We start from the raw sequence: 17,933 nt of genomic DNA, 5'->3' as shown, positions 1-17,933 counted from the left end.
AAAACGGGAGAAAGGGAAAGATACAGGGTTGACAAAAATCAGGAATTGGCTCTATTTACAAGGCTTATGAGCACATATCCTTTACCAGAAGTAAATAACCATATTTCTGTATTTCTTGGCTCAAAAGCCAAGAACAGATGTCTTATGAAGTTGGTTTATGGAGAATCAGATTGAACAGTAATAATGTTTACAAGTTAAAATTATGGCACAGCACTAAGTGCTCTACTTAATGTTTATAGTGACTATTTTTTTATTTACTGGCAAAACCAGATGAAGCATCAAATACCATCTTGGTTGATTTTTTTACCTCCCTTTTTCATTACTTTTCTCCTAACTGGTGTCTGTTTTCCCCCTTTTATCCCCATAGGAGATTCTTATGCGAGAGGCTAAACGAAATTAAATTTGCAGGATGAAAAGATGGCACAGGCACTGCTGGTACCCCCAGGACCTGACAGCTTCCGCTATTTTACTAGAGAATCTCTCGCTGCTATTGAAAAACGCTCTGCAGAAGAGAAAGCTAAGAAGGCCAAAAGAGAACTCAAAGAGGACGATGATGAGAATAAACCAAAGCCAAATAGCGACTTGGAAGCAGGAAAATCTCTCCCATTTATTTATGGAGACATTCCACCTGGAATGGTGTCAGAGCCCTTGGAGGACCTTGACCCATACTATATCAATAAAAAAGTGAGTCCTTGGAAAGGTTATCCTTACTAACGCTTGTAGTACATACTGCCTATAACATTCACTTGCTCTGAGTACTTATTATATGCCTGCATTTCTTAGCTTTGCAAAGGCACCAAAAGCGTTTTTCTTAAGTTAAAGATTAGCATGTAAGCAATAGAATATTTATCAGAAGATTCTGGAAGCAAAGTATAATCGGAAATAATACTTTGTATAAAATGCATTGTGACAGTCAATGATTTTGTTACAAGAAGAGATATAGACAGGTATAAAATTCCCCCCAAATGCACTGATATGTCTATATCTATATAAATTCATAGTAATTTAAATAAGTGGTTAAATTAAGGTTCTTATCAGAGAAAATAGCAAAATGCATTTATTGGTATATTTTTTAACTCTGAAATACTTAAGGAACTCATGAGCAAAAAGTTTTAACTCTAAATAGTTCTATAAATTAGAGTTAGTCATTTTTCCTAAAAATATATGCTTCGCAGTTTAGAATTTAAGTTGTTTTTTTTTCTTCCAATTATTTCTTTGCATTAGAAAACTGCTTAACTTTATAATGGAAATTCAACAATTTACACCTTTCTATATTAAAATTGAATGAATTTGGACTTAATTTTTCTTAAAGGTATTTTTTTCAACCTAGAATATTTATTAAGGCCTGCAATTACCCTAAGCCAGCATATGACTGGTGAGTCTCTAATATCACTTTAAATGAAAAGATCAAGGAAAAATAAACTAGAAAAAAAGTCCCCCCCCCCCCCAGAACTCTAAACTCTGTTTAAGCAATAATTATTTTTCTATTTACATAATGCCAAAACAGCAACATAACTTATCAAAATAGTCAATTAAAAGAAGAAAAAAAGGTCAAAACGGCAGTTTGGCATTTTGTAAGAAAAAAAATGATCAAATGAATTTTTCGTTTTTTCACTTTGAAATGTTCTGACATTATTCAAATGTAATTTAAATTTTACATGTATTTTCATAAGTACAAAACCAAATCTGGTTATAAGATGAAGACAAAAGAATAATTAGAGTATACTGTCAAAAGTGTGACCCTTGGATGCCTAAAAAATAATGGTAGCCATTCTGTTTTCAACACTTATAAGAAAGGAATTCACTATACATACATATATAATTTTACCTTGTAAGGTTAAAATTACTAAAGATTTAAAAGTCTCATATATAAATAAATGTATAGATAGACATATGCCAGTGTTGGTACTCACACCTCATCATTCAGTATGCTTTAGCATTCTGATTGGAGTGCTGGTATCCTGAAGTGTGTAATAAAGAAGCTGGTCCAAACTGGTCCATTCTGGTCCAAAACCAGCCTAAATTGGCTCAATCTGTTTTCAAACCAGTTTAGTCCAGGCCACTGCAATCACTTGATACAACACATTACCTTAGTACACTTTGGCCATCTGATTAGAGTGCTGAGTGAAAAAAAAGTCCTCCTAAAGCTTACATTCAAAGAAGACTCTGAGGACACTCCTTTCACTCAATTCCAGCATTGCCCCCAAGAAAAGTCATCAGGAAATATGCTGGGAAATTATACCTGACTTTCCCAAGACATTAAATTACTATTCCCCTTAGAAGCTTTCAATTTAGCTTCATTGGGGGTTGGGGAGGAAGGTATAGTATAGTTTTCAAACATTTTCATTCTATTTCTTCAGAACTGGAAGATTGATACTCTTTGCATTGGGGAGGTGGAGATAGGTAGTGCAGAACACAGTTGCTGGGAGCACTGAGAAGTCACATGACATTACCATGCTCACAGAACCAGCATGTGTCAGAGGAAAGACTAGGTCTTACTGAAACCAAGGTTAGCACTCTTATGTACCACACCAGTCTCTCACTCTCTCCACTATCTCCCCAAAATAAGGAATATCCTCCAGTTTTCATTAGAGCTTGAGAAGTCATTCTTTCCACCTTCTCCCTTTCTTGTTTGAAAATGCCTAACATTATGAACCAGTTAGGATAAATGCCAAGATTCTACCTGGGAATTATCTGGAATTCTTTTTTTAAAATGTAACAAAATTCTATTTCCTTTCATAGACCCAGGAGTTAGGTTTGTTAATTTAAAGTCTTGAGCTCATAAAGTTTGGTCACCATAGTGACCAAACTTTCAAGGAGATGATGATCAGGTAGTAGCAGACAGCCTGCTGAAGACTGTTGTTGATGGAAGATATTATCAAGCATATTGTAGGAAGCTACTATGAAAATTAGCTTATAAAATTCAGTGAAAGTGTCATTGGCACATCAAATTAAATTCTGCTAGTGGCTTGGCAGATATTGAAAAATAATAAAATAAATAATAGTGACCATAAAGGAGGGGGAGTCCCCAATCTATTCTTCTTCACCTTTTTCTTTCCTTTTCTTTTTTGGGGGGGCTAGATAGGGGTTTCATTGTCTAAATCTTTTCCAGATATGGTGAATGGCAACTAATTAGTAGATTAAATTATTTCTTAATAGCCATTTATATTCTCACTCTAAACTCAATCTGATTAACAGTGAATTTTATATTTAAATGTTCTAATTAAAATCCAGAAAAACTGATTTAAATATTTGACTAATACTAAATTGTTAAACTATGGATTTGGCAAAATCATTTAGCAGATTCTCAATTATGGCATCCTTTAGAGTTCTCTGCTTCCTTAATAAAGTTAATAAATGCCTCTTGGATAATCTCTTCACTATTGGAGAATAGTTTATTTACCCTATTACATAATTGTTCAGATTTGCCATGTGGAATTCATAGAGAACAATTTATTGGGCATTTTGCCAAAAAGTATGGTCTTTAAACACAAAAGGACAATTAACAGAGAAACTGTTTTCTCAGCCCATTGGATTTGCAATGTAAATATTTCTATTTTAATAGTGCTTGTTGCCATAGAAAAATGAATATATGGAACATAACACTAAGAATTTTTAGTTAAAAGGTAGAAATATATTCTTAACTCATCCTAAAGAAAAGACTTAAACAGATGGATGTGTAGCTAAGCAGATTCTAATCTATTAAATCAAAATATATATATAAAACAATGAAATCTTGAAGAAAAACTGCAATTGAATATATAGGTGTGTATGAGTATGTGTATATAAATATATATGTTAACATATATATTTATAACGAGTTTAGAGCATTGCATTAAGTACTGTGGGTGAATAGGAAACAGAATTTCAATATCTGTGCCCTGAAGGACCTTATAATTTAGGTAGGTAAAAATATATGTTTGAAATTATTTGAGAAAAATTGCATGCATATATGTATGCATATATATGTGTATACACACATACACACACACTGAGTTCAGAGCACTAAGTATTATGGGTGAACAGGGAAACAGAATTACAATAACTCTGCCTTGAAAGACCTTATAATTTAGGTAGACAGAAATTTACATTTGAAATTATTTAAGAAAAATTACAAAGCTCCATATGAACAAGTGCAAAATAACTTACCACAAAATGATGCTCCAATGCTAAAGATACACATGTAGCCAGCTGGTTTAATCTGGGAAGGTTTCCTGGAGGCAAAGCCTTTGTATTGACAGCATTCAGCATAATCACTTACACATAGTAGATGCTAAATTAATGTCTGTTTGAATGCATTAGATTACTTGCAGGTGAATTTTGAACCAGTTTTTCAAGACGATGATGATCAGGTAGTAGCAGACAGCCTGCTGAAGAGTGTTCTTGATAGAAGATTTTATCAAGTATATTGTAGGAAGCTACTATGAAAATGGATGTCACACCTAAGGTAATGGAAAGGTACCTAGAGGTGTGAGAAGAATATTACGTAACAAGTTAGGAACTTCTAAGAACAGCGATTGGGGCGGCTAGGAGGAGCAGTGAATAGAGCACGGGCCTTGGAGTCAGGAGGACCTGGATTCAAGTCCAGCCTCAGACACTTAACACAAAAACTAGCTGTGTGAGTTTGGGCAAGTCACTTAACCCCAATTGCCCTAAAAAAAAAGAACAGCAGTAAAAGATGCCATCAGGGAGTATATAATAGAAAAAGAGTGTGAATTGGTCATGAGCTGAGGGCAAGGGAGAGATAATAATATAGATAATCTTACATATGATCTATTAGATCACTGTCATTATTTGTGAATAAAGTTTCATACTACTATGAAAATGTACATTGGCTAACATATTGACTACATAATTTTTCTTTTCAACTGTTTATTATTATAATTCTTACATTTTTCTTTTTTATCTTTTTCAGACTTTTATAGTATTGAATAAAGGAAAGGCAATCTTTCGATTCAGTGCCACATCTGCCTTGTATATTTTAACTCCTCTCAACCCTGTTAGAAAAATTGCTATTAAGATTTTGGTACATTCATATCCTTTCATAATGGTTGTTTTGAATTCCTATTTCTAAAAATCTGGCTTTTTTTTTTTTTAAAGAAAATGCATTTCTATATTAAATATTTAGAGAGTACCCTTTAAGTCAATAGCAATTTGTTAGTTTAATTTGTACTTGAACTCTTTGTTTTTCTGCTCTGGATACAAAGAGATGTTGACTGCTGAGACTATTACTGAGTCATTTTTTTCAGGTACCCAAGTAAACAGTGTTATTCTTCATTTTCCCTCATCCCATACATCCAGTAAGTTGCCAAGTCTTATTTCACCTACCTCCACAACATCTCCAACATCCTTTCTTTTCTTTCTACACACTTGGCTATAATCCTAGTTAGGTAGGATTACCTGTAATTAGATCCTACTTGGTCTTCCTACCCCAAGGCTATTCCCTTTCCAATTCATCTTCTACACAACTGCCAAAGTGATTTTGTTTTTTTAAGCATGGATATGACCATGTGAGTCTAATGTTCAACAAAAGCCAATGGCCCCCTATTACCTGTAGGGTCAAATAAAAACTTTCATGTTTGGCATTTAAAACCCTTCACAAACTAACTCCACCCTATCTTTCCATACCTATTATATATTACTTCTCTTGACTCACCCTTTGGGTCAACCAAACTGGCCTTGTTAGAATTTCCCATAATTAACCTTTATCTTCTGACTCTGTGCCTTTGCACAGGATGGAGAGAAAGAGAAAAAGAGAGATAGAGAGACAGATAGACTGAGACATGTGCAAGCATATGTATGTATAAGTATGTACACATACAAACATATACATATATGTATCTATATGTGTGCATGTGCATATAACTATGTAGGCAGTGTGCATCCCGTGTAAGTTATATGCTATCCATATGAGTTTATCTAAATGTGATTCATGGGGAGGCTTCATAGATATTCTTGGAATTTTTCCAGCCTCTCTCCAAAGGAGACTTTGCTCACTTTCAGGAAAGAAGCAGCAGAAGGGATTATAATGCTAAATACTCTGCTCTCCTAAGGACTAGAACCAAATCTTTCTACACCTCTAAATACTGCTAGCAGATTCAAGCTGCTTTACTGATCACTATGCTTTAAAGAGGAAGGGATATAATACAAAGAAGTTATGCATATTAGAATGTATGAGACAAACTCTTCAGAAGCAAGATGTCTTGGATCAATCAAGAGAGAAAAGCCCTGATCATAGGGGGAAATTCTCAAAAGTCTCTAAGGAGGCAATCTGGACATGTTGGAGACATAACTTTCCTCTCTCTATTCATGGGTTTCTTCCTTAGGAGAGACTGGAATTGTATGCACCCCCTCTAAAAGTTGGAAAGAAGAATTTTCTCCTCACTACTCTTATGCTCTGGTACTCTTATACCAATACTCTTATGTAGCTCTTATACCAATTTTGCCTGTCAGACTGGTATATAGCATTTAAGTCATCATTCTTGCCACCAATGAGGAGAATCTTATGCACAGGTTTACACCCGTATGTCAAGTTTACACCCGTATGTTTACTGAATGCAAGCTCCTTGAAGGCAAGAACTGCTGTTTTTGGTCTTTGTGTCTTCAGCATCAATCCCAGCACTTGGAACATAAATAAGTCATTAATAAGTACTTATTGAATGACTAGAGGTCATTTCCTACCCTCCACTCACTCAGTGATGTTGCTACATTGACCTGCTTGTTGTTTCTCTTTTACAACAGGCCATCTCTAAATCTAGAAGTTAAAAACAAGAGTTAGTTGACACTAGATTATTTAAATGAAACACAGTATATAAGAAAATTATCAGGCTGTTTATAACTTTTATTGCCTACAATACTACCTTAATGAAGTATTACTAATAAAAAAATCTGTCAATTAATCAATATGCATTTATTAAGTAGCTGATATGTGCCAGGCACTGGGCTAAGCACTGAGGATTCGAAGAAAGGCAGAAACAGCTCCTGTCCTTGGTATGGATTCTAATGGGAGAAACAACATGTAAAAAGTTAGGTATGTATGAGACAAACACAGAATAGAGGGAAGGTAAACTCAGAGGGGAAGGCACTGACAGGTAAGAGAACCAGTTCAGGCCTCCCACAGAAGGTGAAAGCTGGGTTCAGTCTTGAAGGAAACCAGAGAAACTAAAAGATCGAGGAGAGGAACCAGAGCATTCCAGGCATGGGGTAGAAATCAGTGTAATGGCAAGGAGATGGGAGAAGTATATTGTAAAAGAAACAACAATCAGGCCAATGTAGCAACATCACTGAGTAGAGGGGGAGTAAAGTATAAGTATCCTGGAAAGGTGGGAAGGGCCAGGTTATGAAGTACCAAACAGACTTTATATTTCATCTTAGATGTGATTGGGACCCATTGGAATTCACTGAATTGTGGGGGAAAATGAAGGAAAATCACTTTGGCTTCTAAGAGGAGAATGGACTGGAGTAGGGAGAGACCTGGGGTAGAGAGATCAACCTGAAGGCCAAAGAAATGGTCCAGGCAAGAGGTGATAAGGGTCTGAACAGGGTTGGTAGCTCCAGAATGGGAAAGAAGGCTAAAAGATGTCATGAAGGAAAAACAAGATTTAGCAACTGTTTCAGTATGTGGTATAAGTGAGTATGAGGACCCCATTATTACTCCAGGATTGTTGAGTCTGGGTGATTGAGAAGATAGCAATTCCCTTAGTACTAATAGGGTACTTTAGAAGACAAGATGGTTTAGGAGAGAAGGAAGAAAATAAAATGTCTTGGACATATTTATTTGAGATGTCTATGGTACATCCAGTTTGAGATGCCCAATAGGCAGTTGCTGATGTGACTGTGTAGCTCAGGATAGAGACAAAGGCTGCATATATAGTTCTATATATCATCTGCCCAGACTTATCAATTAAATACATGGGATCTGATGAGTTCAAGTGATATCATGGATGTGGCCTTTAGTGCTAGTATGACGACTGTCAAAACATTCAAAATTCAACAGCTGTCACCTGTGGATTCAGCACTATTCTTTGGTGCTTTGGGGGGTGCCAAACATCCTTTCCAGAGAACATCTTACATTTTAGTTGGAGGTAAAGCAAGATGCAACAACCTGAAGCAACCAGAAAACAAGAAATACTTTTGCTAACGTAGGGTCACAAAGTAAAAACAGTTTCTAGAAATGTGTAAGTCGCTATCAAGTGTATAGACTTCAGAACTGAGTTGAGAGTGTTTGGACAAAAATGTGCAGTTACAAACTACAATATTCAAGAGTAACACTGAAAAAGTTTCATTGTAATACGAAGTTTCAAGAGAAAGACACTTAGGTGAGCAGCCTTTAGAACAGACAGGAATAGAACCTATCTTGGAGGCTGCAGGGATGGATCTGACAGCCTTTAGAAGTCTCAGCTGCTATGACTGGAGGGTCAGAAATTATTTTAATTTCAGCTTATGGGATTTAGGTTAAATCTAAGAAAGGGCTTTCTTATAGAGTCCAAGACTGAAGTCTTCTCTGAAAGGATTTATATAGGTGACAATCCTAGCAGGTAGGTGGCGCAGTGGAGAGAGTACTGGGCCTGGAGTCAGGAAGACTCCTCTTCCTGAGTTCAAATCCAGCCTCAGACACTGTGTGACCCTGGGCAAGTCACTTAACTCTGTTTGCCTCAGTTTCCTTATCTGTAAAATGAACTGGTGAAGGAAATGGTAAACCACTCCAGTATCTTTGCCCAAAAAAACTCCAAATGGGATCATGAAAGATTTAGATAGAACTGAACAACAGGAGTCAAAATGTAATTTCATTTCAAAACAGGAAGGTCATAAGCACCTCATATTTTAGGCAAGGATCTTAAAAATTCTCTTAAAACAATGACAAGAATAATGGGAAATTTCAAATTTCTGATGAATCTTTTCCTCACCTGACTCCACATTTCATCTTGTTCAATATGTCCATTTGCCAGTATTGAGGCCTAATTTAACTCATTTGCCCAATATCACGTTTTTATGTCCAGAACAAACCTACCACCTATTTTCTACTCTCCCATCTTTTTTTGGGAGGGTAGCAGAATGACACAATCCTTTGCACATATGATATAATATACTTTTTTATATATTATATATTCTATAAATATATACTATATATTTTATATACTATAAAAAGTAATCAGCGATTGGTTCTGGCTTCTGATACTCCTATTTTTTTAGCTGGAAAATAACTAGTTGCATTGGTTCAGAGATATAATAGCATTTATGACATACTCCTTATTTAATTCTTAGTTGCACAGAATAAATCAATATATTTATTATCTGAGCGAATACTCTCAACTTTCAATATTGCAATCATTAATCTTTGTATGGAAATAAAGAATTAAATTATGCCCACAGTTTAACTTACATATTTAAACAGTATTTCATACTTACTAAAAGGGTCTCTTCCTCTTTAGAGAGCCATTTGGCACAATTTACTTGAATGGAGAATTCCCACTAAATTTTAAAATTCCCACTTAAAATTTAAATTTTTTTGAAAATTTCCACTAAATTTTAAAAATGTAATCCAGTGTTGTGGAGGAAAATGAGGTTACCTTCTAAGAAACTGATCAGGGCATTATTTTTTGAGATAAACATTAAAATACGAAACACATATAATTCTTTCAGCAGTTAATTGTTTTAGTCGTATACACAGGCAATTTGTCAGTATCCAAAGTTGTTATTATCCTCATTTTATTAAAGCTACTCATATTTATTCCTTAACTATACTTTACTTTATTCAGCATGCTCATTATGTGCACTATTCTGACCAACTGTGTATTTATGACCATGAGTAACCCTCCAGACTGGACAAAGAATGTAGAGTAAGTGAAAATCATTCTTGGAATATGACACTGACTTTAAAATGCTCTTGGATATATTTCTTTGTCTCTGACCTTACTTATGGTTCCACTTCCTGAGAAAGGTTTAACATCCTTCTTCATAATTCCTTATCTGCAAAGGGCTGTTTCTTTGATATGTGAGAAGATGTGGGGGGTCATTAGGGAAATGTTCATTTATTTGAGGTGTTTTTTTCCCCAGGACATTGAATTTTGGTGCTGAATCAATATTTGGTTTATTAATAAATTAATGTAAATGAAATGAGTAGATTCCTTAGTCCAAGAATATATTTTATCAATTTAGGTAAATGAAGGCCTAATGCTTCATGCATTTTAATAATGAAAAGTATTTTTCCTAATGGAGGTTCCTGTTAATGTCATATTTTTAAAGGAAGTGTAAAAGCAAAGAAAGCCTTTCCAAATATCACAATGCCTCTTTTTCATGGTATTTTCCCTAAGTTTTATTAGTCATTGCCTAGATCATTATAGTTAGAAATTTTCAAACGTTTTAAGGTTCGCAAAGTGGTTTCCAAATAGTATGTACTTTTAACTCACATCATCCTAGTGAGGTAAGTGGTACTATTACCCCCTTTTACAGATAAAGAAATTGGGACAGACAGAGGTTAAATAATTTGTCCTGGGTCGCACAGTGTCTAAGGCTAGACTTGAATTCAGGTCTTTCTGACTCCAGGTCCAGTACCCAATACATGGTGTTTACCTGGCTATTTTCTAAAATATTTTCTTTTTCCCCAATTACATGTAAAAACAATTTTTAACATTTGTAGTTTTTTTTTAAAGTTTTGAGTTCCAAATCCATCTCTTCCTATCTCTCTTCTCCCCTGCTCCTTGAGACAGCAAGCAATCTGTTACATTACCTAGGTATTTTAAAGAAAAGTGCTCCTGGGTCTTATTCACAGTTCCTCATGCCATTAAATGGAGATTCCTAATGGAGGTTCCTGTTAATGTCATATTTTTGAGCTGCTGATTTGTATAATTTGTGTATGTGTATATGCTGTCAAGTCAGAAACCTTATGTGTTGATCTTACCAGAAGATCAAATGAAGTAGGCCAGCTGGTCTAATCTCCAACAAGATAACCCTAAACTAGAACTTCTCATTAGTAGCAAACACATCTCCTTAAGTTCACTTAGCAGCAAAGCCCAGTATCTATTGTGAGAGTAGTATCAGAAAGAAAACAGGGGTCAATTTAAAAGAGATGATAAAGCTATGAGCAGATATGAAGTAGAGAGACAGAAGAAGAAGCATGTAGGTTAGAACATGGGGTCTGGTGGGCAATGACATAAAATAAATGGTTTGAAGTGATGTGGGAAAGGTCACCAATAGAGTCACTCAAAGGAAGAAAAGTATTTAACAGTGCTAAATATTCCTGAAGCAGTACGAGGCTTCTAAAATGATGTCTGGTTCCTTTGACAGGGTAAGAACTTGGCATTACAAGATGCTTAACCTTTGTGTTCACAAAGGTGAGAAAAGTTTACCTAGATGTAAAAACCCAGATCAGTGTAATAAATTATGCTGTCAACTCACCAATATTAAAGGTGCTCAGCAGCTCATTCTTTTGTGGTTTTCTGGACATCAGGAACTATAGGGACCTTCTCCTGAACCCTGATGTATACATTTCTAGTCATGGCTTCTGTTTATTAGTTTGGACAGCAATGGCCAGAGTAGCAATTCTTTCTAAATGATTCCCTACTTTAACTGAGTTGATGCCCCAGCCCATCCATTAAGGGTATAACAGGAAAAAGAATGTATTTCCTGCATATGGTATTTTTCCATTGAAAAACTTAAATCATTTTTCTCATATATTGTCTTGTTATCCCTAAGATAGGAATAAGAAGTTACTTAGAGGTGACTCATGTTTTAAGAAAACACAATATAAACTCATAAAAATAGATAAAAATGTGAGTTATGGTAATTTTCCCTGTTATTAAAGGACCTTAGCTTCTCAAATGGATACAACTTTCAGTCATTCAATAAACACTGATGAAGCAACTCTTATGGGTAAAGCTGCTGTTCCCAGGTAGCAAGGAAAACAAAAATAAAACAAGACAATCCTTGCCCTCAAACAATCTGATAAAGGAGAGTTCATGTACACAAACATAACATAAAAAAAAAACAGGCTAAGTGCAAAAGCAATATATGAAAGTCAAAAGCAATGTGAAAACAAAGAATAATGAGGGATTTAGAAATACCTTCAAGTGGGGAAATCAGGAAAGTATTCATGAAAGAGCTGAGGCCTAAATTGGAGATTAAAAGGGAAGGATCTAAACAGGTGTAAATGGAGGACAGAGTAGGAGGAAAACCCCTCCAGACATATAAAACTAAGTGAGAAATACCATGTTGACTGGGATGGTGAAAATGGTGGAATCCAGTTTGGCTAAAAGTATAGAAGTATATGAATAAAAGTGTATGAGATAAGGCTGAAAAGGTAAGCTAGAGCTAGATTGTAGATGAATTTAAATAATGGATGGTCTGATGGAAAGATAAATGGAGTTGCATTCAGAAGACCCAGTTCAAATTTCACCATTGCTATTTACTTTCTGTGTGACCTTGGACAAAATTCATTTAACTTTTCTGCCCTTTTTTATTTGTAAATTGAGGAGGTTGGACTAGATGAGCTCCTAAGTTCCTTCTAGTTCTAAGGTCCTATGATTTTAAAGTGTATGACTTGATCCAATATTGAATGGGAAGCCATAGAAATCCTATAAGTTTACTTGAAGTAAGAGTAAGTGGTTGTTTACAGATAACTCCAAATACTTAATAAGAGAGGGTCTAGGGACAGAAACAATGCCAAAGTCAAGTGTTAACAGCATCTGCTAGTTGAAGTTTAATTAGTAAAGAAGATAAATGACCTCTGAAATGATCATGCAAGTGAATTATAAAATGATTCATTTTTTTAAAAAATCAGCTTGTAGGAAGAAAATGTGTAAGTTATTTTCGAAACCTATCACTGATATGAAGCACTTTTGTTCCTATTTTAGTTCTTAAGAAAATGTAGCACAGGAAATCTAAGTGATGTACTTTGGGCCATATAGTTAGGGTTTAAAGCAGGGAAAAAAGCCTGAGTGTTTTGCTTCCCACCCAAGTGTTCCATTCCATTACTTCAAAAAGAAATATTTGAGTGCTTGCTCTCTATGTGTCAAGAAATGTATCAAGTATTATCAGGTAGTATTATTGGGTTTGTTCATAAGAAACTCAGTGTGCCCCAGGCACTGTCCTAGAGATGTTCTTAATTATTTATTTACCAAGTAACAGGAAAAGCATGGAATCTTCATTCATATATTCAGTCATGTAAGAAATTTAATATAGTATTGATCTTTACTAGGAGGGCAAAAGACTAGTGATGAGGTAAGCACAGCTTAAAGGTTTAGTAACAGTTTATTCAGTTTCATTAATCAGACAATTATTAAACATTTGTTATGTACAAAGCACTGTACCAGATAATGGACACAAAAACAAAACTGACTCTTCCTTCAAGTTACATTCTAATGGTGCCAAATTTATATCCAACTTATATTACAAATAAGTGTAATGCAGTTAGGTCTCAATTAATGAAAAATAATAGATCCCCTGAAATGGTAGCATTTATTTTAATTTGCAATATTTGACGTTATAATTATACAAAATATGGTAATTTATTACAGCCCAATTGAAATGTGTAATGGAAATTTAAATAATGCTACCACTTAAGGGAATGAATTCTTAGTCGCACCAATCAGGATCTAAAATAAATTGAGGTTAGAGAAAACACTAGCAATTGGAAAGAGTAGGGGTGAGGAAAGGAATCAGGGAAGATTTTGTAGATTAAGTACCACCTCCTTCCAGAATGTCATGGTAGCTACAAACATCTTTAATAGCAGATCATAGAAATAATGACTCACTCAGCAAAGTCAGAAAGGAAATACATTTTACAAAATAAAAGATAAATCTCAGCCTTTCTAGATCTTTTCTCTTGAATTGCATAAAATTACAGCTGTTAGAAATATTCTCCATGAAAACGACAGTCTAATGAGAAGAAGAAATAGATTCATGTATATACCTTCTATTCACATGGAAAAAAATAGAACAGTTTAAACAGTTGGAATGATTTCTCAATTCCTTCACACATTTTTCTAAGCTCTTGTAAGAGAAAAATGTAGACAGGAAATATTTTTGAGAATACTATCTTTACTCTAGTTTTTCCACATGTCAAGTAGAAATATAAGCAAAGGTGGAGTATATTTAAAGTGATCAATCAAACTATTGGTAGGGGATATAGCTTCCTAAGAGTTCACTATACCAATAAAAAAAATACAATGAATTTTTAGGAAATCAAATCATTATGATTTAGGGACAAGAATAGACTGGGGAAGAGAAATTTTGTTGTTTTTCTATTTATTTATTTATTTTGTTTTTTTTTTTAAATATCATACTTAACAACAGGAAGTTTAGCATACTTGCTGTTTCTCCAATACAACACTTCATGTTCTTTTCTTTCTACCTTGTGCCTTTACACTGACTTTCATTCATACAATGAACATACTGGCCCTTTACCAGTCCAGTGGTCCTTAGTTCCCCTGCCTTCCTTCAAGATTCAGCTCACATCCCATCTTCTACAAGAGGTCTTATCCCACCCCCAAATCACAGTAGCTACTACCTTGACTCAGATAACCTCTCACCTACTCTGTGCGTATATAATTTACATATGGTCTCTCCAATTAGAACATGATCTTCAGAGGGAAAGGACTGTTTTTGTTTTTCCTTTGTATTCTCAGAGGTTAGCACAGTGCTTAGCAAATAGTGAGCACTTAATAAATATTTGTTGACTCGCTGACTGCCTTTCTCAAATACCCCCATGAGAAGAAAAGCAAAAGAAAAATGTAGACAGTGCATAAAAGACAATTAGATGCTAAAATCAAGCAACAGTAGAAGAATATCAAGGCATTTGATAGGCAAAGAAAATGTCACAGAAAAGTTAAGCAAGTGTCCCCCATTGCATAGAAAATGACAAAGGTAGCAGCTGACTTCAAATACGTTGCATCATTAGCCTACTTCAAAATGAAAAAGCAGTCATTAGAAACTGCAGTTTCAGATATTCACAAGCACTTAATAACTAGCTAACATCAGTGAGTACTTTTGAGTATTTCTTATGTACATTGAGTTTAAAGGAAAAAGACTGAAGGAGAGTATTTGAAATGACATGAGATATAAAACAAACAAAAAAGGGCTTGAAAAGCTAAAGGTGAGGAGAAAGGAGAAGCTGAAGTCATTCTTAGATTGATAATTGCGCTACAGGCAATTGGAGTTTTCCTTAATTATTCCTAACATTTTTTTCAAAGAATTAATAAAAAATCCAGCACAGTTTCAGTCAATATATTTCCACTGTGAAAATCATGTGTTTTACTATATTTGTAAGACCAAAACATCATCTTTCTTTCACTTAATTGAGAAGCAGCTATAAAGTCTTAATTAATGCCCTGACTCTTTTAATGATCAGAGAAAGTGAACTTTTCCCCCCTAAGCGTGAAAAGACATATAAAATGTACCTGATCAAAAGCTTAAAAGTCAAGAAATTCTTAGGGAATTTCTCTCGCAAGAAAAATTAGTATTTGAGAATCAGTGTGTGTGTGTGTTTTTTTTTTTACTATATATTAAATTAAGGTGATATCTTAAAAAAAAACCCTTTTAGCAAAATACATTTCAAATCAGTTTCCTTAGGGACTATCCAGTATTGAAGATATCTAAAAATAAGTTACCTTGACTTAAGTTTATACTCTTAAACAGAATTGTTGGATGGATGAAGAGAGATATATATTTTTTATAAGCTAAAACAACTTTGCTATAGAAATAAGGGGCAAGAGGCTTTTCATTGACTTTGGTAATTACATAACTATAAATAACAAAATATTTTTTAAAAAGAATAAATCATAGAATTTTAAGAGTTGGACAGAACCATAGAGTTGATCTAGCTCAGTCTTTAATCTAGTGCAGCAATGAATTCTGTAACACCCTGTCTATAACCTGAAAGCTTATCATCTAACCTCTACTTGAATAAATCTAGTGACAGTGAACTCATAGACTTCACTAAGTAACTCATAGCTCTGGTGAATAGCTTTAATTATTAGAAAGTTCCTATATATACTGAGCTAAATCCATTTTTTAAAAAAATTGATACCAATTAATTTCAGTTCTGTTCCTTCCAGGAACAGAATAAGCATACTAATTATTCCACATGAAAACATTTAAAATATTAGAAAAAAGAGATTCTAGTCTAAACATCATCATCATTATAGCTAGCATTTATATAGAACTTTAAGGTTTGCAAAGACTTTTACACATTTTATTTCATTTTATCCTCACAACAACCCTGGGACATAGTTGGTATTATTAGTCCCACTGTACAGATGAGGAAATTGAGGCTGGGTGGTTTGGTTAAGTCACTTGCCCAGGATTACACACCTAGTAAGTATGTGAGACTGGATTTGAACTCAGGTCCTTCCAATTCTAGGTCCAGTGCCCTATCTACTAAACACCTCCAGCTCTACCAGCAGGCCCTATGTGACGTGAATTGAAAGCTCCCTTACAATCTAGGTTTCCTTTCTCAGAAGGCACTCTAGTTTGTAATTGTTACTCTTGAAATATGAGCTCAAAATTAAAGACAGTATTCCAGATGTAGCCTGAGTATTACAGAATAAAGTGAAGCTACTATTCTCTATTACTGAAACATTATAATTCTATTAGGGCAGCTAGGTGGCAGAGTGGATAGAGTGTCTGGCCTGGAGTCAGGAAGACTCATCTTTCTGAGTTCAAATCTGGCTGTTAAACCATTCTTTAACTAATTTTGAATCAGTATTTAACTAGTTATGTCACTCTAGGCAAGCCACTTAACCCTGTTTACCTCAGTTTCCCCATTTGTAAAATGATTTGAAGAAGGAAATAGTAAACTACTCGAGTATCATTGCCAAGAAAACCACAAATAGGGTCATGAAGAGTCAATCCTATTAATGCAACAAAATTTAATTAGCTTTTTTTTAGCACTATATATTAATATGGACCTTATTGATCAAGTAAAACTCCTAGATCAACTTTACAATTTTCCATACTCTACTCATGCAACAAAGTATTTTATTCAGTGACAGATTTAATATTTATTCTTGTTAAATTTTATCTTATTGATGAAAGTCTACTGCTCTAAAAGTTCTGAGTCCTGATCTTGTCATCTACCATAAAGATTTTATTCATTCATCAAATATTTGTTGATTTCCTACCATGCAAAGCCCTCTTCTAGGCGTTATGTCAGGCATTTTCCCACCAAGATTTATATTATCCATAGCTGTGATAAACATGACTTTCATATCTTCATCCAAAAAATACTGAACAAGAAAGGGCTAAGGATCAGAGAGAGCCCTGGGACACTCCATTAAGAGACATTCCTTTAGATGAATGTCAACCTATCAGTCAACTCTTTTTTGAATAAGGTTGTTCAGTTATCTACAAAGGTCACACTGCTATCATCTGGCGCACATATCATTATTTTATCCATATGGATATCATTAGGGACTTTGTCATATGCTTTGATGAAATCAGGATATAGCATGTATATGGCATTTCTCTGATCTATTAATCTAGTAAGCATACTTTGAAAAGAAAACTTACTTTGTCATGACATATTCTTAGTGACCCTTGTTGATGCCTATGAATTTTCACATTCTTTTCTAAATGTTCACAAATCAACTTTAACAATCCTTTATAGAATTTTTTCTTGGAAAAGAGGCATTGCCTATGGTATACTGGGAACAGATTGTAGATGTCAACAAAATAGCTATGACATGTAACGTTTTCCTCAAATACGCCATGGCTTAGTCCCACCTGGGCAAGTATTATGTTCATTTCTCATTATTTGTGACTATTCACACTTCACAGCTGCAGTGTAATTAAAGGTCATAGGTTGCTGTGACAGTCTTGGCTTTCTTTTCTCAATTCAGGCATAAAAAGTCTTTAGAGATTTGGGGGAGAATAATTGATAATTTTCTGACTGTAACCTACAGGACCCACAAGAAAGAGTAGAGCCCTGTAATTGTATT

At 34.6% G+C, this 17,933-nt stretch overlaps 1 protein-coding gene across 2 annotated transcripts in view; it reads left to right on the top strand.

Annotated features, from left to right (window-relative positions):
- Window positions 1–371: 371 nt before the first annotated feature.
- SCN3A (sodium voltage-gated channel alpha subunit 3) overlaps window positions 372–17,933 on the top strand; it is a 107,917-nt gene continuing 90,355 nt past the window's right edge. For both annotated transcript variants that reach the window (XM_069080794.1, XM_069080793.1), the window contains exons 1-3: window positions 372–684; window positions 4,916–5,034; window positions 9,750–9,839. In XM_069080794.1, the coding sequence (XP_068936895.1) occupies window positions 418–684; window positions 4,916–5,034; window positions 9,750–9,839 (476 nt within the window). In that variant the 5' untranslated portion in view covers window positions 372–417. The remainder of the gene's footprint in view (window positions 685–4,915; window positions 5,035–9,749; window positions 9,840–17,933) is intronic.

The sequence above is a fragment of the Petaurus breviceps genome, unplaced genomic scaffold (assembly GCF_028583685.1).
Source record: "Petaurus breviceps papuanus isolate PSGF00001 unplaced genomic scaffold, PetGlider_PUasm1.0 91133, whole genome shotgun sequence".
Taxonomy (NCBI): domain Eukaryota; kingdom Metazoa; phylum Chordata; class Mammalia; order Diprotodontia; family Petauridae; genus Petaurus; species Petaurus breviceps.
The sequence above is the reverse complement of the archived record's forward strand: the minus strand, read 5'-3'. Positions and strand labels throughout refer to the sequence as shown.